The 18,853-nt window shown below is 38.5% G+C and overlaps 1 protein-coding gene across 1 annotated transcript in view; it reads right to left on the bottom strand.

The window, feature by feature from the left end:
- LOC126176627 (probable chitinase 10) overlaps positions 1 to 18,853 on the bottom strand; it is a gene marked incomplete at its 3' end in the record, with an annotated part of 192,366 nt that overhangs the window by 8,093 nt on the left and 165,420 nt on the right. Inside the window, exons 38-42 of the mRNA XM_049923786.1 lie at positions 14,341 to 14,552; positions 10,101 to 10,236; positions 8,460 to 8,602; positions 4,534 to 4,719; positions 4,090 to 4,215 (exon numbers count right to left, since the gene is read on the bottom strand). Coding sequence (XP_049779743.1) covers positions 4,090 to 4,215; positions 4,534 to 4,719; positions 8,460 to 8,602; positions 10,101 to 10,236; positions 14,341 to 14,552 — 803 coding nt within the window. The remainder of the gene's footprint in view (positions 1 to 4,089; positions 4,216 to 4,533; positions 4,720 to 8,459; positions 8,603 to 10,100; positions 10,237 to 14,340; positions 14,553 to 18,853) is intronic.

An 18,853-nucleotide genomic window follows, 5' to 3' on the forward strand; every position in this document is an offset into this window, starting at 1 on the left:
CTTTTTGGAAAACTGTAAAGCAGATACTTTTCAAACATACCTTCTATCTCTATAAACAAACTTGAATCCACTACTTTGCTTCCACTTTTTTCTTATAAAACCCTGAGGCCTCTAGATATGGAATACTTCTTTCTACTATGAGTTTTTACAATGAGATGCATTTCCAAACAGTCTACATACCGAGGGACCTTCCCCAATTGCTCTTTCTTTGTGGAGACTTTAATGTATGTAATGTGCTCTGAAGATCTATCACCCCCTATCCCTGGTGTAGTGCTATTGAAAGCCTCCAGTTTTCAGAAGTATCACGTATTCTAAACACTGGATGGAGTAAGCTTCTCAGCACTGCTATAGGAACAGTCTCCAGTACCAATCTGTTGACATGCTCTCATGCCCTTACTGACACCACTCGATGATAAATTGCACTCCAGTGACCACTTTCCCCTTTCCAAAAGCTGCTCAACAAGGAAAACTGGACACTGTACAGTGAATGGCTGTACCTGAACATTAGGACAGCATCCAGGAATGGGTGGATCACATTATGATGCTGAACCACAAAGCGACAGATGCATCCATTCCTTTAGTCTTTAGGCTGCTTAAGTAAACTGTTTATGCCCTGGTGGAATGAAGGGTGCTGCTGTGCAATAGACGTCAGGTGGATGGCTCTGTGCAAGTTCTGATGTCAACTAACTGCAGAGCACCTAACAGGCTTTAGAGTGGCATGGGCCAGAAGCCACTGAATTGTTAAGGAGAGTATGAAGAGATATAGCAACAATTTTTGAATTCATTAAATCATTTCATTTGCTCAATTAGTTTACGGGAACAATTTCTGGAAAGCACAGAAAACTGTTTGGACAGTTATACCAAAAGAGGTTATGTCTCCAAATAACACCCAAAGGCATTACCCACATAATGCCACAGCATTTTGCTCAGACTACTCTTGCCAAAAGCTTTGATGCAGCACCCTGTTGCCTTAATGTGATTGTGGTAGGGAACTGATTGGATTCAGCACTGTTAGAAGCTCATGATATTGCAACACAGTTATGGCAGAAACAAAAAAAAAAAAAAAAAAAGAAAGATGTTGAAGTAACTTAGGAATTAATCAAATAAAATCATTAGAGAATAGTTTATTAAAGTATGGCAGACAGGACAATTTCCCAAAAAGTGGAGAGTGGCTTTTTTTGTCCTGTCCTCAAACCTGGAAAGAACAAAATGTGCCTCAATAATTACTGAAGTATATAAGAAGCATCCTGGAGCAAATGATGAACTGTGACTAGTCTAAATCCTAGAGAGAAGGAAACTCCTTAGCCACTGTTAACATCATTCTGCTGGAAACAACTACACTACTGGCCATTAAAATTGCTACACCAAGAAGAAATGCAGGTGATAAACAGGTATTGATTGGACAAATATATTATACTAGAACTGACATGTGATTACATTTTCATGCAATTTGGGTGCATATATCCTGAGAAATCAGTACCCAGAACAACCACCTCTGGCAGTAATAACGGCCTTGATACACCTGGGCATTGAGGCAAACAGAGCTTGGATGGCATGTACAGGTACAGCTGCCCATGCAGTTTCAACACGATACCACAGTTCATCAAGATTAGTGACTGGCGTATTGTGATGAGCAAGTTGTTCGACCACCATTGACCAGACTTTTCAATTGGTGAGAGATTTGGAGAATGTGCTGGCCAGGACAGCAGTAGAACATTTTCTGTATCCAGAAAGGCCTGTACAGTCGTGCATTATCCTGCTGAAACGTAGGGTTTCGCAGGGATCGAATGAAGGGTAGGGCCACGGGTCGTAACACATCTGAAATGTAACGTCCACTCTTCAAAGTGCCATCAATGTGAACAAGAGGTGACTGGGACGTGTAACCAATGGCACCCCAGATCATCATGCCAGGTGATATGCCAGTATGGTGATGATGAATACATGCTTCCAATGTGCGTTGACCGTGATGTTGCCAACCATGGATGTGACCATCATGAGGCTGTAAACAGAACCTGGATTCATCCAAAAAAATGACGTTTTGCAATTCGTGCACCCAAGTTTGTCGTTGAGTACACCATCACAGGCGCTCCTGTTTGTGATGCAGTGTCAAGGGTAACTGAAGCCGTGGTCTCCAAGCTGATAGTCCACGCTGCTGCAAACGTCGTCGGACTGTTCGCACAGATGGTTGTTATCTTGCAAACGTCCCCATCTGTTGACTCAGGGATCGAGATGTGGCTGCACGATCCATTACAGCCATGCGGATAAGATGCCTGTCATCTTGACTGCTAGTGATACGAGACCGTTGGGATCCAGCATGGCGTTCCGTATTACTCTCCTGAACCCACCGATTCCATATTCTGCTAACAGTCATTGGATCTCGACCAACACAACCAGCAATGTCGTGATATGATAAACCACAATTGCGATAGGCTACAATCCGACCTTTATCAAAGTCGGAAATGTGATGGTATGCATTTCTCCTTCTTACATGAGGCATCACAACAACACTTCACCAGGCAACGCCAGTCAACTGCTGTTTGTGTATGAGAAATCGGTTGGAAACTTTCCTCATGTCAGCACGTTGTAGGTGTCACCATCGGTGCCAACCTTGTGTGAATGGCTCTGAAAAGCTAATCATTTGCATATCACAGCATCTTCTTCCTGTCGGTTAAATTCCACGTCTGTAGCACATCATCTTTGTGGTGTAGCAATTTTAATGGCCAGTAGTGTATATAACAGGCACTTTCTTTTACTTAGAAAAGATGTGTATGATAATATCTTTAGGCACAGTATTCTCTGACAGCTTCAAAAATGGGGCTTCTTTGGATGCCTGTCCTATGTGAATGCTTTGTTTCAGGCGCTGAATTGACAAAGTTCTGTCTGACAGATTTGACCAGGAGAATGGTGTCCCTGAATGCAGTATTTTATGCGTGATCTTGTTTGTCATTGCCATAAATAGTATGGTGTCCAGAGAAGGAGCCCATGCAATGATCCTTATTTCTAGACCATTTTGTAGCATTTTTGTTTCTTTTGCAGTCCTCAGCAGTGATTTGTCAGGTGCAGCTTGAAGACAGTAGGTTGGTAAAGGGGGCTGCTCATACAGATTTTAGTTTTTCTGCAGCTAAGTCTCTCTCTCTCTCTCTCTCTCTCTCTCTCTCTCTGTGTGTGTGTGTGTGTGTGTGTGTGTGTGTGTGTGTGTGTGTGTTTGTGTTGAATTTTTAATTTTCTTGACCTACAAATGGGGTAGGTACATTATACAGTTTTAAAGGTACAGTGTAGTTTCTGGGGATCATAATTTATACAGTGCTGGCTTCTGCATGTAAGAAACCTGAAGGCAAGTTCCTTCAAGGCACTAAAATTCTTGAAGTGTATTAGTTACAAGTCTTGGTGGATATATATTGTGCATCTGCCCCAGTTTTGCAACACTTTTGTACAATCTCAGTTAGATGAGAAATTAATGGTTTATGGATAAGTGAGACCTACATACTTCAAGATTTTTGATTCTGTTCAGCTTCAGGGGATTAGGCTGGTCTCTTCAGAACCAACTTCAGCACCAGCCCTATACCTAGCCCCTGTGCTGATGCTAAGGTTCGCTTGCTGCTACAATACTGTTTATGAGTGATAGGAGTGTGAGGAGAGGAAAGACATGTGCCGAGTTCAAGGGGATAAGATGTCTGGGGCAAGGATGGGGTGGGAGATAATGATGGAGATGGAGACAGGTGACTGTCAACAACAGTAGTAAAATGATGACTGAAAAAGGTAAATGAGTAAAGGGAGGGAACAGTGTGGGGGGGAGGTAAGCACAAGGTTAGGGGAAGATTGATATGGAAAATGACAGAGAAGGGAAGGAGAGGGAAGGGAAGGGGAGGGGAAGAGAACTAGCAGAAGTTAAGGCCATGGGGACTGTGAGAACTGGAGTGTGCTGGAGGGGCAGTCCCCACCTCAGTAGTTCAGAGGACCTGGTGCCTACTTATCACACATTCCTTTGTTGTCTAATCATCAAGCAATAATGTTATGTAGTAGCAACATATATTACTTCTAGAGTTATTCATTAGTGAATTTTTATTCAGTAATTATGAAAGCTCATACCTTTCTCCTGATGTCAGACACATCATCATAAGAAACCCACTGATTACCACGGTATGCATATGGACCAATTCTTCCTTCAGGATCTCGTACAGTAGTCCACCCTTTGCTCTTGACATTATAACATATCTGTAAGAGATGGTAGGTGTTATTAAATATACCAGTTGCAGGAGATATGAGGTCAAAGGTAAGTAGCAGTGACTTATTAAAATATGGTCCTGTCTGCTGTTTCCAAGGAAAACCTCAATCATCCTCTGCACTATGACATAGAAATATTTCTTTTTTAAAGGAAAGGAAGAGACAAAGCAGAAATGAAATATATTGAAAGAGGGAAAATGGGATACTACTAAAGCAGAACTGTCAATGTGGCTGATTTGCCTGAACAGTATTAATGAATCACCAATAACATGGGCAACAAAGAGACTCACACTTTGTAGAGCTCCTTACCTCATAATACGCCATGAATCCACCAGCCCGTGTAAACTCTCCAGCTTCACCAGGGCCATATGACTTAGCATTCAGACCATGATTTTTAGCATCAGCAAGTGAGAATGACTGTCCATACATGGGCATACCCATTATAAGCTTTTTCCTGTCAGCTCCCTTCTCTATCCAGTAATGCATTGTGAAGTTCTGCAAAAAAGGAAAAGAAAGAATTTGAACACCTGAGTGAGTTGTTACTTCCTGTTTCTATCCTGTGTCCATTATAGTATTTAAGGTTTCATTCTATTTCTGTTATGCTTAATCACCACCAATCCTGCAGCTGTTTCCACAAATCTATTTTCATTTTTCTGATTTGTTTGTGAGTTCCTTCTACTCCTTCATATTTTCTTTCCTGTGCATGTTATTCTTATAACTCTATTTAGAACTGCTTCATGTCACTGTCCCATCATATGTTTAAAACAATGGATATTTCTTTTCCTTTCACTCTTATAATAATGGGTTAATATTTATTTGTAAAAGTGAAGTAAGCAGTTTATGTATCTTCTTTAATAACCCCTTGTGTATCTGCCAAATATTTTAACCCCAGGTAGATGCTGTGTTTCTTGACTTCCTCAAGGCAATCGATACAGTTCCCCACAGTCATTTAATGAACAAAGTAAGAACATATGGACTATCAGACCAATTGTGTGGTTGGATTGAAGAGTTCCTAGATAACAGAATGCAGCACGTCATTCTCAATGGAGAGAAGTCTTCCGAAGTAACAGTGATTTCAGGTGTGCCACAGGGGAGTGTCGTAGGACCGTTGCTATTCACAGTATATATAAATGACCTTGTGGATAACATCGGAAGTTCACTGAGGCTCTTTTCAGATGATGCTGTAGTATATCGAGAGGTTGTAACAATGGAAAATTGTACTGAAAGGCAGGAGGATCTGCAACGAATTGATGCATGGTGCAGGGAATGGCAAGTGAATCTCAATGTAGACAAGCGTAATGTGTTGTGAATACAGAGAAAGAAATATCCTTTATCATTTAGCTACAATATAGCAGGTCAGCAACTGGAAGCAGTTAATTCCATAAATTGTCTGAGAGTAGGCATTAGGAATTAGATTAGGAAATGAGACACTTAAAGTAGTAAAGGAGTTTTGTTATTTGGGAAGCAAAATAACTGATGATGGTTAAAGTAGAGAGGATATAAAATTTAGACTGGCAATGGCAAGGAAAGCATTTCTGAAGAAGAGAAATTTGTTAATATCAAGTATAGATCTAAGTGTCAGGAAGTCATTTCTGAAAGTATTTGTATGGAGTGTAGCCATGTATGGAAGTGAAACATGGACAATAACTAGTTTGGACAAGAAGAGAATAGAAGCTTTCAAAATGTGGTGCTACAGAAGAATGCTGAAGATTAGCTGGGTAGATCATATAACTAATGAGGAGGTCTTGAATAGGATTGGGGAGAAGAGAAGTTTGTGGCACAACTTGACTAGAAGAAGGGATCGGTTGGCAGGACATGTTCTGAGGCATCAAGGGATCACAAATTTAGTATTGGAGGGCAGCGTGGAGGGTAAAAATCGTAGAGGGAGACCAAGATATGAATACACTAAACAGATACAGAAGGATGTAGGTTGCAGTAGGTGCTGGGAGATGAAGAAGCTCGCACAGGATAGAGTTGCATGGAGAGCTGCATCAAACCAGTCTCAGGACTGAAGACCACAACAACAACAGGCATTAGAAGTGATTTGAAATGGAATGACCATATAAAATTAATTGTCAGTAAAGCAGATGCCAGACTGAGATTGATTGGAAGAATCCTAAGGAAATGCAGTCCAAAAACAAAGGAAGTAGGTTACAGTACACTTGTTCGCCCACTGCTTGAATACTGCTCACCAGTGTGGGATCCGTACCAGACAGGGTTGATACAAGAGATAGAGAAGATCTAACGGAGAGCAGTGCACTTAATTACAGGATCATTTAGTAAATGCAAAAGCGTTATGGAAATGATACATAAACTCCAGTGGAAGACTCTGCAAGAGAGACGCTCAGTAGCTCAATATGAGCTTTTGTTGAAGTTTCGAGAACATACCTTCACTGAGGAGTCAAGCAGTATATTGCTCCCTCCTACGTATATCTTGCAAAGAGACCATGAGGATAAAATTAGACAGATTAGAGCCCACACAGAGGCATACCGACAATCTTTCTTTCCACGAACAATACGAGACTGGAATAGAAGGGAGAACTGATAGAGGTACTCAAGGTACCCTCTGCCACATGCTGTCAGGTGGCTTGCAGATTATGGATGTAGATGTAGAATCCCATTACTGCTACAAATTTGCTCTTTGCATTCTGTGATGAGGTGGCTTTTGTTATGACTGTGCTTCTTGCCAAATGTTGGTTCCTGTGTCGAGAGAAGGCAATCCAGCCAATATGAAATATTTATCATTGAATTTTACAAAAACTGTTAGGTGAGAAAATTTTATTTTTGCACATATTATAGTCTGATATCTTCACTTGATAAAGAACAGAATTTTTTTTTGTTACCCATCAAACAATTATAAGTGCAAAGGCAAATTAAGTAATACATTGCATGAAATTTTAATGAGTTCACAGGGATAAAAATGTATTGTGTAAACTTTGTGTATGGTTGATTTCAGCTCACACATTGAAGTGAATGAAATACACATAAGATACCAAACTTTTATTTAAAATTGAGAGCAGAGCGATATCTGATTTTTTTCATGAGTTATTGCAGTTTATATCCACCTGACAGTCAGGTGTGACATGCCCAGGTCCTCCATATGGACTTGCCAGCTGCTATGAAATACTTATCATCCATTTTTAACTATCAAGTGAAAAAATTTGATTACTGCACATCTTAGAATCTGATATCTTTACTTCAATCTGATATCTTTGCTTCATAAAAGACTTAATTTTTTCATTATGTGACATAGTTACTGTGCTGCAGCAAATTAAGTAAAACTTTGTGTGAAATATTAAGGATTTTGCTGAGGTAAAAATGCAATGCGTAAACTTTGTAGATGGTTGATTTCAGGGCATACATTTCAGTGAATGAAATGTAGATAACATATCAAAATTTTATTTAAAATCAAAAGCAGAAGAATATCTCATTTTGTTCTTGAGTCATTGAGCTTTATACCCAAAGGACAGTCATGCGTGACACTCCCATTCATGTTCTTGTGCATCGCAAAACATGTGATCCTAAAAATCATCATATCTCATAAACGATTCAAGATATAGAAATGAAGTTGCATGATAAGTACTCAAAACATTTTTATTCACAAAGATATGGAACTAAGTCATCTGCAGCAGTGAGAGCTTAGTAGCTCAGGATGCATTCAGACATCCGTAGCACAGGGGGAAAATCGAAATGGCACATGTATTCATGTCTACACCTGCGGAATAACATAGTATGACGTGTATGTATACCTGCAGCAGTGAAAAGGTTACAGTAAGTCTTTGCATTTTTCATAAGTTTTGTGATCAGTATGAACCACTAATAAGAGACTGTAAATTTTAGTGTAATACTAGAGAATGTCTTGGGTGGAACACACATAATGGGAAGAACAAAGGTAACCACTTACCACATTGCTGAGGCTTTTAGCAGTGAACAGGCACATAAACACATAAACAGTGTGTGTGTTACGTTAGTTAGTTTTGAAAAAGGTCATTGTGTGAAATGTTAGCAATATTTCAGTTTTACTTATATGCCTTTTGAGTATTCATTGCCTCAACTATGTAGTGACTGGTTACCGTTCCATTACACAGGTTGCAACTTCTGTAACATCTCTTTCAGAGTAAATCTAGACAAGAGCCCAATAAACAGTTAAAAGTTCTTACTATTATCAATACTCACTGATATGTAGTTACATCTTAAGCCATTACGTAACACCATTTTAGACATAAAATACTCACAGCATTGAAATAATCATAAGTATCTCCGGGGTAATAATACAGGGGAGCAACATGACCAGTCTGCTTATCCCAATGGCCATGGAAATCATAAGTCATCACAGAGATGTAATCAAAATACTGTGACAAAACAGGAACATCATAGCCTGCAAAGGAGAAAATAATATAAATGTCAACAACACCTTGTAGGAAGAGAGTACATAACCAAAAATAAAAGCTATAGTTAATGAGAAACCTGAAGTGTGGTTGATTTTAACACAAAAACAATGAAAAACTTCATTCCTTTATATTTCAGCCTTAAGCAGTTTGTACACAATAGAAAAGGTACAGCCATTCTTGAACTTCTTTTAAAGCTGAATTGAGTAACACTGTAACTTGTGCTGTAGCTTTTACACTGCCCCAGTTTCACAGCTGCTCCTGTTGTGTCTTATCAGAAGTATGAGACAGAAAGCTAATTATTTCTTTTCTTTTCAGGATTATTCTCTGCTGTAAAGGATGTTCTAAACCTATAGGGTCAAAAGTACAATGGTAGAGTAATTTGAGCAGAGTATTCTAAGATAAGAAGCCAAAGGTTGTAAACAAATATTTTAGTCTATCAGTAACTTTTGACTCTAAAGGTTTGGGACATCATGCTTATTACATATATATTTTTGGTAAGTTATCTTGTCACTTGTATTTGCTTGTGTATACACTTAAGAAGACAGGTGTGCTAGCTCACATAGTGGCGGCAAGAGATATGGTGGACAACAATGATCATGTTTTGGTTGTTGTTTCAGTATTTTACATACATATGAAGCATGCCCCTGCTGGTACATGGCTCTCCAGCATGTATGCTGTTCTGGTGGATAAATGGATATTGGCAACCTGCCAGACACAGGTGCAATTGCCATTGCTGAAGTGGTCAGAAATGGCCATAGACACAGCATCACTTCCTCCCTAGAGATGAGATGGCAAAGTCATCTCAATAATAGCCGAAGGTCCTGCACGTACTTTCATGCTTTGGTCAAATGGTAAGAATACCTGAAGAAATTTATGCAAAATCTCACAAGGGGCATACCTCAGCTTGAACAGCTTGAACATATGTTCACTATCTGAAATGTGTACTTGTATCACTGCATTGCAACTGTAAACACGGTATGTTTTTGGTAGTGAGGTACAAGTACTCATGGCAGACATGATAGGCAGTAGTCAATTTAAACTGTGAATGATGTTAAGCTGCTACACGAAAACATACTTTAAATTTACACACTTGATAATGAAGGTGTAATTCCAGTGGAGGATGGACTGCTTGTAATCTCATTACATGATACTGTAATGCAATAATACTAAGGTGACTTAACAGAAATACATACCACCACACTGTAGAGGAATAATGGCTGGGTCTTATGATGGAGAAGAAACAGGACAAGGATGTGAGGGTTCCAACAGTTGTGAGGTACCAAACCCAGCAATTCAAGGTGAAGTCCAAGTAAATACACAAAGTCAGAAAGTCAGTCACAAAAATATCACAACAGTAATCTAGGAAATAATGTCTTCCTCCAAGAATATCACATCCATCATTTTGCAATTCAGTTTCCTAGCTTGTAAAAAATAAAGTTTTTCATTTCATAATGACAGTTAGGCATTTTATTGGTTAGTGTATACCTGAATCAATGACAACTTTGCTTGGTGAAACAGCAGATGACAAGAGCAATCCTCGTGGTTTGAAAGCCATGCTCAGTTCTTTCACTAGGTCTGCAAATCCTTGCTTGTCAGAATCTGGTCCAGCATTGCAGTCAACCTAATCCAAAAAGAGTTAATGTGACAAATATGTTGTAACATGCCAATTATTGGATAATGGAATACACCTCAGTACAGTTAAATTGGTGAATTACAAAAATATGTTTTTAAAACATGCCTTCGAATGTTTGCATTTTAAGCACTGTAAGCATTAATATACCTTCAATGGTTTAATAGTGCTAAGATTTTCTTAAAATAAGTAATTTGTATGCACTGTTAGCAATGACTTTCACCCTCACTGCATTTTACCGTTCCTCACCCCTACCCTGCTATCCCTCACCCTCACTGCCCCAGCCTCCTCCTTACCCCCCCCCCCCTCCCGCCCCCCTCCCCCAGTTGCCTCTCCCATCATACACTGCTATTCACAGTCTGACTCCAGCTGTCAGAGGCTGTGGTCATGTGTGCGTGAACTGCATTTGTATGTGTCTATTTTTGACAAAGACCTTATTGGCCGAAAGCTCACTTTCTGACGGTCTTTTTGTTGTGCCTATCTGCAACTCAGGAAAAATAACATAGCAGGGCAAAGTCAATCTGGATGGTGATAAGTGTAATACCAAAGAGAAAACTGAATTTTTATGAGGAAAACAAAGTGACAATAATTTTGAGTTGTTTTCGTGCAAAACAGGAACTTACTGAAAATTTCAATTTTTTTCTTAAATTTACCCTTTCACAGTTTCACCAAGCAGTCTGATCTGATATCACAGCACTTGGTGTTGTGCAGTGAGTATCTTTTGTGGCTATGGAATAGGAAGGTCGGCTGTGAAACCTGTGTGTTCTTTCAGATATGTACATGATACTTTTGTTGTTTAGTCTCATTACAGTGAGAATTTGAACAACTTTATGGAATACCTGAATTCAATGCACCCGAATATTCATTTCACAATGGAGGTGGTCAGGAGCAATGTTGATGGTACATTGGGACATACTGTTTACAGGAAGCCTACTCACACTGATGTTTATCTATGGGCTGATAGTTGTCACCACCTGACTCAGTGTGAAGGGTACTCCATACCTTAGTTTACAGGGCCCACATCATATCAGATCCTGAGAGTTTGTCAGCTGGGTTAATGTGGGTTGAGGTACCTTCGGCCAGATCAATTATAGCAAAAGACACATCAGACGTGCGTTGTGCTATTGACCAACATATGCACTAGGTGAGTGATGATAATATCGAGAGAAGGTCTACAGCCTTTCTGCCTTACGCAGAGAGCATCTCTAACAGGAATGGTCATATTTTGCAAAAAATATGATGTGAAATATGTTTTTTGACCTCCATCTAAGTTTAGAGCCCTTTTAGGTTCTGTTAAGAATGACCTAGGTTTGCCTAAAGTGGATGTCTACTGTAATCTTTGCATTTGTGGCACGTCATATGTTGGTCAGACTATTAGGACCATGGAGGACCAGTGTAATGACCATAAGCATCACACACACTTACAACAGCCAAGAAAATTGATTATTGCAGAACATTGTCTTGGCACTGGTCATCCAACAGAATATAACAAATTGGCTATTGCACAACATTGTCTTAGCACTGATAATCCAACAGAATATGATAACATGAAGATTCTGACATGTACTTCCAGCTACTGGGATAGGAACAGAATTAATAACTTCTGGCATTGGTCATATTTTGTTGTATGATGGCACTAGTGTTTACAGTATGTTTATGTGTTATCTCTCTGGAATTGCTCTGCAAACCAATGTTTTAAATTCACTTGGACAGCACTTGCTTGCTGTAACTTTGCCTTGAAAACAACAAGGTTGTCACCTGTCAAAACATTGTCAGTTGTCGATGATGTCACCCGGCTGCATTCCATAAGTTATTTGAACATTGTATATGCTGGGAGAAACTCAAGTCTCTCTAAGTTTTAATTAAGTGTTCCAAATGAAGCCAAAAATGGCTACCATATACTTCAAAATTCCATTAATACTTGCTTGAGCTTTTGGTGTTCCATGAACAGAACAAGAAGTTACTATATTTTAATTTAGCCATTTTCAGAATATCTTGAAACAAATTAGATTAGGAAATTACAATTGTAATTGCTGTGCCTCAAGTTTTTTCACACAGGGTGACAATTTTTTAACTATATGAAAAAAATTTAGATTAGTTACAAACTATGATGTGCACACATTTTATTCAACATGTAAAGGTCACTAGAGATTTTTGGATTTAGTTTATGACATTTTCAATATGCCTGCCATCATTAGCAACGATGTGATGCAGATGAATAGCAAAATCCTGCATGACCCACTGAAGTGTTGAAACATCAATGCTATCGATGACCTCCTGAATGGCTGTTTTCAGCACAGCAATGATTTTGGGATTATTGCTGTACCCAATGCCTTTAATATAGCCCCACAAAAAAGAGTTGCATACATTGAGATCTAGAGAATATGGCAGCCAATCCAGGCCCATGGCAGTAGCCTCTAGATATCCCAGAGCCAGAATGCGGTCCCCGCAGTGCTCCTTCAGGACATCAAAAACTCTCCTGTTTTGATGGGGACAAGCTTCGTCTTGCATGAACCACATCTTGTCGAAATCAGGGTAACTTTGGATAATGGGGATGAAATCATCTTCTAAAATCTTCATGTACTGCTTAGTAGTCACCAGGCTATCAAGGAATATTGCACTGATTATTCTGTGACTGGACATTGCCTAGCACGCAGTCACCTGTTGAGTGTGAAGACACTTCTCAATTGCAAAATGCAGATTCTCAATCACCCAAATCCACCAACTTTGCTTCATGGTGAACACATCCAAACAAAAGTGGTCTTTTTCGCTAAACCAAATCATATTCACATCAAAGTCCTGTTTGTGAATTCTATGGACAATAGTATTTGTGAAACACAACTGCTGTTCCATGGCCCTGGGTCCTAATGACTAATGGGTTTCAGTTTTGTATGGAAAGAGATGCAGATCTTCAACAACAATTTGTTACATGTCTCTCATGTTTTCTCGATGTTTTCAGACATGTCCACCCTTTTTGGATGACCACCATTGCCAATAATGTCATCACGAACACTACCCATTCTCTCAAACTTGTGAATCAAATTCTTGATCACTAACACACTTGGATCAGTTGCCTTCAGCTTGAACTCAAGGTGAAAACTTCCTTTGAGCCACAGTTGGGATGTTATTGCTCAGGTAGTAGGCCTTCACAAGTGCTATAAGTTCAGGCACCCAGTACCATGACATTTTCACATGCAAATGGTCGACAACAACATATGCACATACTAATTCCCATCATGCCCTGTGGCCAACCGTGCAGTTTGAAAGTCTTAACACAAACCGTTCAGAAGTTATCACAATTTAATTTCATATAGTTTAATAATTGTCACCCACTGTATATCTTCAATTGTATAAAATATTATTATATAGTCTAATATTCTGTTAGTCACAAAGCTTTTTGAATACATTATGTCCATCGCCAAAATTTTTTCACTTTCTGTTTCACAAATATTCCACAAACTTTTGTTATTTGTTATTCATGAAATTATAAGTGCAAGGAAAGTGGTGATGTTATAATACAAAGCAAGATTTATCTGTAGTGAAAATATTTGGTAGAAATGGAAATTAAGCATGTATTCATATTAATCCACAGATTACTATCACATTAACCTGATAAAAACTGTAACTGTACCAGTATTGCAAGACACTGACAAATTTTGGGAAAACTATTCTCTTTTTCCGCTTCTCACCTTATGTTTTCTCATCTACTTCTTGTAGAAAAGTGCTGAAAGCATAAGGTTTAATGTTTATGAGTGTTTTCATCAGGCATATCAAAGGACTTGCCTAATAAAACATCTTGTATATTTGATGTTTTTTCTGTAAATGCAAGCATTCTGATGCTGACAAAGCTCAGCCCTCATATAAATCGTCAGGAGGCAGAGGCTATGATCTGAGCACACATTGTAAAGCTGATGTTCAAAACTGGAAAGACAAAGACTCTTAATATCTGCTTAAAGTTTTCCATTTTTCTCTTAATATGAGTAGCAATGCATTTGTGTAGAGTGGTTTGTGTCTGATGATAAGAAAGAAGTAATGGAACACATATAATTGAAATTGCTCTTCAGATTAGTCAAATGATATGTAATCTTTCTGTACCTGCCAACATTTTGGATATTCCCAGTCAAGATCTAATCCTTCAAAGCCATACTTCTCGATGAACTTCACAACATGTTCAACAAATTTTCTTCTTGCTGATGGATTGTTTGCAAGCCGACTGTATTTGTCACCAAGAGAATCATTCCAACCGCCAATTGCTAAGAGAACTTTAATTCCCTTTTTCTTTAATCCTGAGACCTTTGTATAAAATTCTGTTGGACAAAGACAAGTGTAATGGTGAGAAAAAACTAACATTTAGTAAATTTTTAGACAAAAAGTAATAGATTTCATTACCTGACACATAAATCAATGAACTTGCACACATACAAAATTATCATATATATGCAGGGTGTACATAAAGTACGGGAACACTTTCGAGAACCCTACATTGAACAGATATCATACATATGTCGTTTTGAAGAGAAACCCTGAAAGGATTTTTTCATGTATATTGCCACAGCATAGTTTGGTAATTTGCCAATAGTCAGCACTAGTCACGAACATGGCAAGTTCAGGTGTGGAGTTAGCTTTCTGTGTGTTGGAGTTTGACAAAAAGAAGTGTGCTATAGGTGTTCAACAGACATTTAGAACCAAGTACGGTAAGAAACCACCAACAACGAAGGCCATTTACTACTGGCACAACTAATTCATTACAATGGGTTGCTTGTGCCTGGAAAAGAGAAGTGGACATCCCAGTGTGAGTGAAGTGAATGTGGAGCACGTATGAGAGACATTCATAAGGAGTCCAAGGAAATAGGTGCGCTGTGCATCCCATGAAATTGAAGTAGCTCCAATGACAGTGTGGAAAGTCCTGTGACAGAAACTGTCTATGAAACCATTGAAATTGCAGCTAGTGCAGAAGCTCAATGATGATGACAAAGACAAGCATTTTGAGTTTTGTTTGCAGTTACAACTGAATGAGAATGGGGATGGCATTGTTGATCGTTTAATTTTTAGTGATGAAGCCATTCTTCAGACTAATGGAAAAGTGAACAGGCATAATTGTCAAATCTGGGGTACAAAGCATCAACACAAATGCATTAAATTTGAGTGTGATTCCCCAAATGTAAATGTTTTTTATGCCTTTTCACATCAGAAACTGTATGGGCCATTCTTCTTCTCTGAGAGCACTGTCACTGGATATTTCTACTTGGACATGTTGCAGCAATGGCTGGTGCCTCAAATGCAATTGGACTCTCCATTCATCTTACAGCAGGATGGGACTCCACCCCATTGTCATCGTGAAGTTCATCGGTATCTGAACACGGAGCTGTCGCATCAGTGGATCAGCCTTGCTACAGAAGCCTTGCTGTTTCATGAAATGGACTCCCTGATCACTAGATCTCACTGTGTGTGACTTTTTTTCTGCCGGGACACATTAAAAATCTGGTGTATGTATTGCCTCTACCACATGATGTAGCAGAGCTCCAGGAGAGAATACGGGGAAGTGACTGCCACAGTTGACGATGGCATGATGGGACGGCTATGGCAAGAATTTGATTACCATATTGATGTCTGCTGGGTCACTCATGGTTCGCATATTGAATGTTTGTAAAAAAAAACTTTCAGAGTTTTTCTTTAAAATACAATATGTATGACATCTGTACAATGTTTAGTTCTTGTGCAGTAAATAATTGAAAGTGTTCCCGAACTTTATGTACACCCTGAATTTTATTGAGATGCTGTTCCATGCAGCAAAATAAAAGGTATAGCTTGCAATTATATATTTTTTGTATGTCTTGTTTATCTTGGCTACTACATACAAATTGTTACAGAACTGCTGTCATATGAAATTAAAAGAGAAAGGAAGGAAACACTCAAGAAACACATGTTGAGAAACAAAAGTCTGCAATGAGTCATCAGCAATATGAAGACTCATATAATGTCTATTTACAAAAATAAAATACAGCAAATGATCAGCAGTTGCACACAGAGGATGAAGAGAGCTCAGTGTCTGAGTAAAAGGGAGTGATCATTTTTGACACTAATTATCAGACCATCTCAATGTACACCATTTGATGCAAAGTATCCCATGACAATTGTAGCATGAAAAGGTGAAGGAGCAAGCAACAGAAAAAGTAGGCAGATGTAGAGAGAAGCAAGACCAGAAACAAAAAAATTGGATAAGTGCAAGTAGGACTCATGCTATGAGGGTTCCATACAAATTTAATTAGGTAAATAAATAGTTTATCTATAAGTTTTGATGAGTGAGTTTGCAAGTACCAAAATATGTGGTGTAAATGGCCAAATCTTTTGATTGTAGAGACTTACAAGCTTAATTTTTTTATACTGTCAAGGGGCTATAGATCTTGGTATTTCCTGTCCCTGAGAAAAACATCCCTTAACAGTTCTACAGACAAAAGGACAACAAAGTGATCTTATAAGGTCTCCATTTTTACCAACTGAGGTATGGAACCTTTAAATGGATAAGAAAATGCAAAAAGAAGGGAGAGTGTTGAAGAGAGAAAAAGACAAATAATACAAAAGAGAGGTAGAAAATGAGATGAAGATTGGAAGAAAAATCTGCACAAGAGAAAGCATGCCTCATGGAAGGTTGGGTTGCAAAAAAAGGAAGAAAGTCATCACTAGAATATAGGTGCCGCAGGTAGAATAAATGGTAGTCAGGTAATACCAGCTAGAAAACTGGTACTTTAGAGTAATCTCTCAGCTGCAAGTTATTGGTACTTGGAGAAAGCAGATAAACTATTTTCTGAACCAAAAATCAAGATCCTTGGTGCTGTATTTCACAGCCAGGTGCATGTTCATGATATAGGCTTGCTGTCCATGCCCTTCTGTTCTTTTTGAGGCCATTATAAGTATGTAAAATATGGTACAGTCATGATACATATACTGGTAGTTAACAGTGGTGGACTTAGAAATGCATACTCCTGATATAAAATCATCCAAACATAATCTAGTTGATGACAGTGTTGTGATATAAAGGGAACATTTCACATTTTAAAGAGGCTTTTCAGTAATGCAGGTGATCGTATGAAAATTATAGACTAATTTGGCAACTTCAAGAAGTGGAAACACTAAACAAAATTATGTTTTTGTAGAGATTTGGTGTACCTGGTATACTTATGAAGTCTTTCCTATATGGACTGGTAGACATGGAGATGGAGGCAGCTGTCAGAATACTAATATTGTCATTTGTTTGAGGTGTTTATATGCACTGATATATAGAGATGAACTTCAAAAAGATGGAAGATAACAACAAGGAATGTTTTGTAGAATAATAAATACACTACAGAGATCAGTCGGGTAGGAGGCTACTCTCGAGAGTGTGGGAAAGATCTTTTTTAGTCTCAATCTCATGACTCAAATTGAATGATTAATATATTTTAGTTCAGGTGGCATTATGTTATAAAGACAATAGGCGTCATTCTACTTAGACTAAGCCACTATAGCATGATAAATTTGTTTCTATATGAGCTCCTCAGAGTAGCTTCTGGACACAAAAATAGTTATCTAATTTATATATTTGCTGAAAGTAACTATATTAGAAAAATTCTGTTTAACGTAAGTTCAAGGATGCAGGGAAGAAAACACTCAAAATGAAGGGAGATGGCAACTGTCAAAGTAAAGATGCCACTGTTATGAACTTTATTTTAAATGGACTGTGGAGATAACAATCAAGAATGTGAATGTTAGCATGAAGAAATGTATTTGGAGATCTGGAAACAGACCATATAACTTTCACAAAAATGAAGGAGTTGAGTTGTCCAGAAAATTAAGAACTTCAGCATCACCACTAGTCCAGACATGAAACACATTATCTATGAATCTTAATTGCTAATTAAGTCCACAGGGAGAGATGTAGGGGCTATTTTTGGCACCAGAACAGCTGCAGAAGTTGCTAAGATAATATTCACTATCCAATTACGGAATCCATGCCAGATTTTCTGTTAGCTTTAATTTCCTTCACCCTGACTCCTCCCAAGTTTCTGCAAGGCAAATAGTTTTTGGAGCTGCCCACTAATGGTATAGATGCAGTTATTAGTATTAAGGTTGCAGGCATGAAATTCCCTCAGAACTATGCTGTCTCACTGCATCTTCATTTACCAAAGTCCACCTTTTCTGCAACAGAAACCCTTGAGCTAATATAGCAATGAAAATCAATTTTAGAGAGTATAACACAGTTGCATAGATAAAAAAATCTAGTCACAAAGCAGCAGAAGGAGAAAACTCATATACAGAGTGTTCAGAAACAGTCTGAAAAGCTTGTTAGGGCATTGCAGGGTAGGTTATGTTGAAAAATTATTACAAAGAAAAAAATTTGAAACATTGAGCAGTTTCTGAGTTAATTAGCATTGAATTTAGCCAGTCAGGCCATTACCTGCACAAATTTAAGGGACCTGCCCAAGACAGTGTCACAAGCCATGTTCTCTGTTTGGTTTCCTAAGACCAAACAAGAGAGAGATACAAAAATTGGACATGCAACAGAAGTAAGAAACGAATCAATCCAAAGGTTAAGTAGTGTCATGCACTATCATCTACATTATGAGAACAA

The sequence above is a fragment of the Schistocerca cancellata genome, chromosome 3 (genome assembly GCF_023864275.1).
Source record: "Schistocerca cancellata isolate TAMUIC-IGC-003103 chromosome 3, iqSchCanc2.1, whole genome shotgun sequence".
NCBI lineage: Eukaryota > Metazoa > Arthropoda > Insecta > Orthoptera > Acrididae > Schistocerca > Schistocerca cancellata.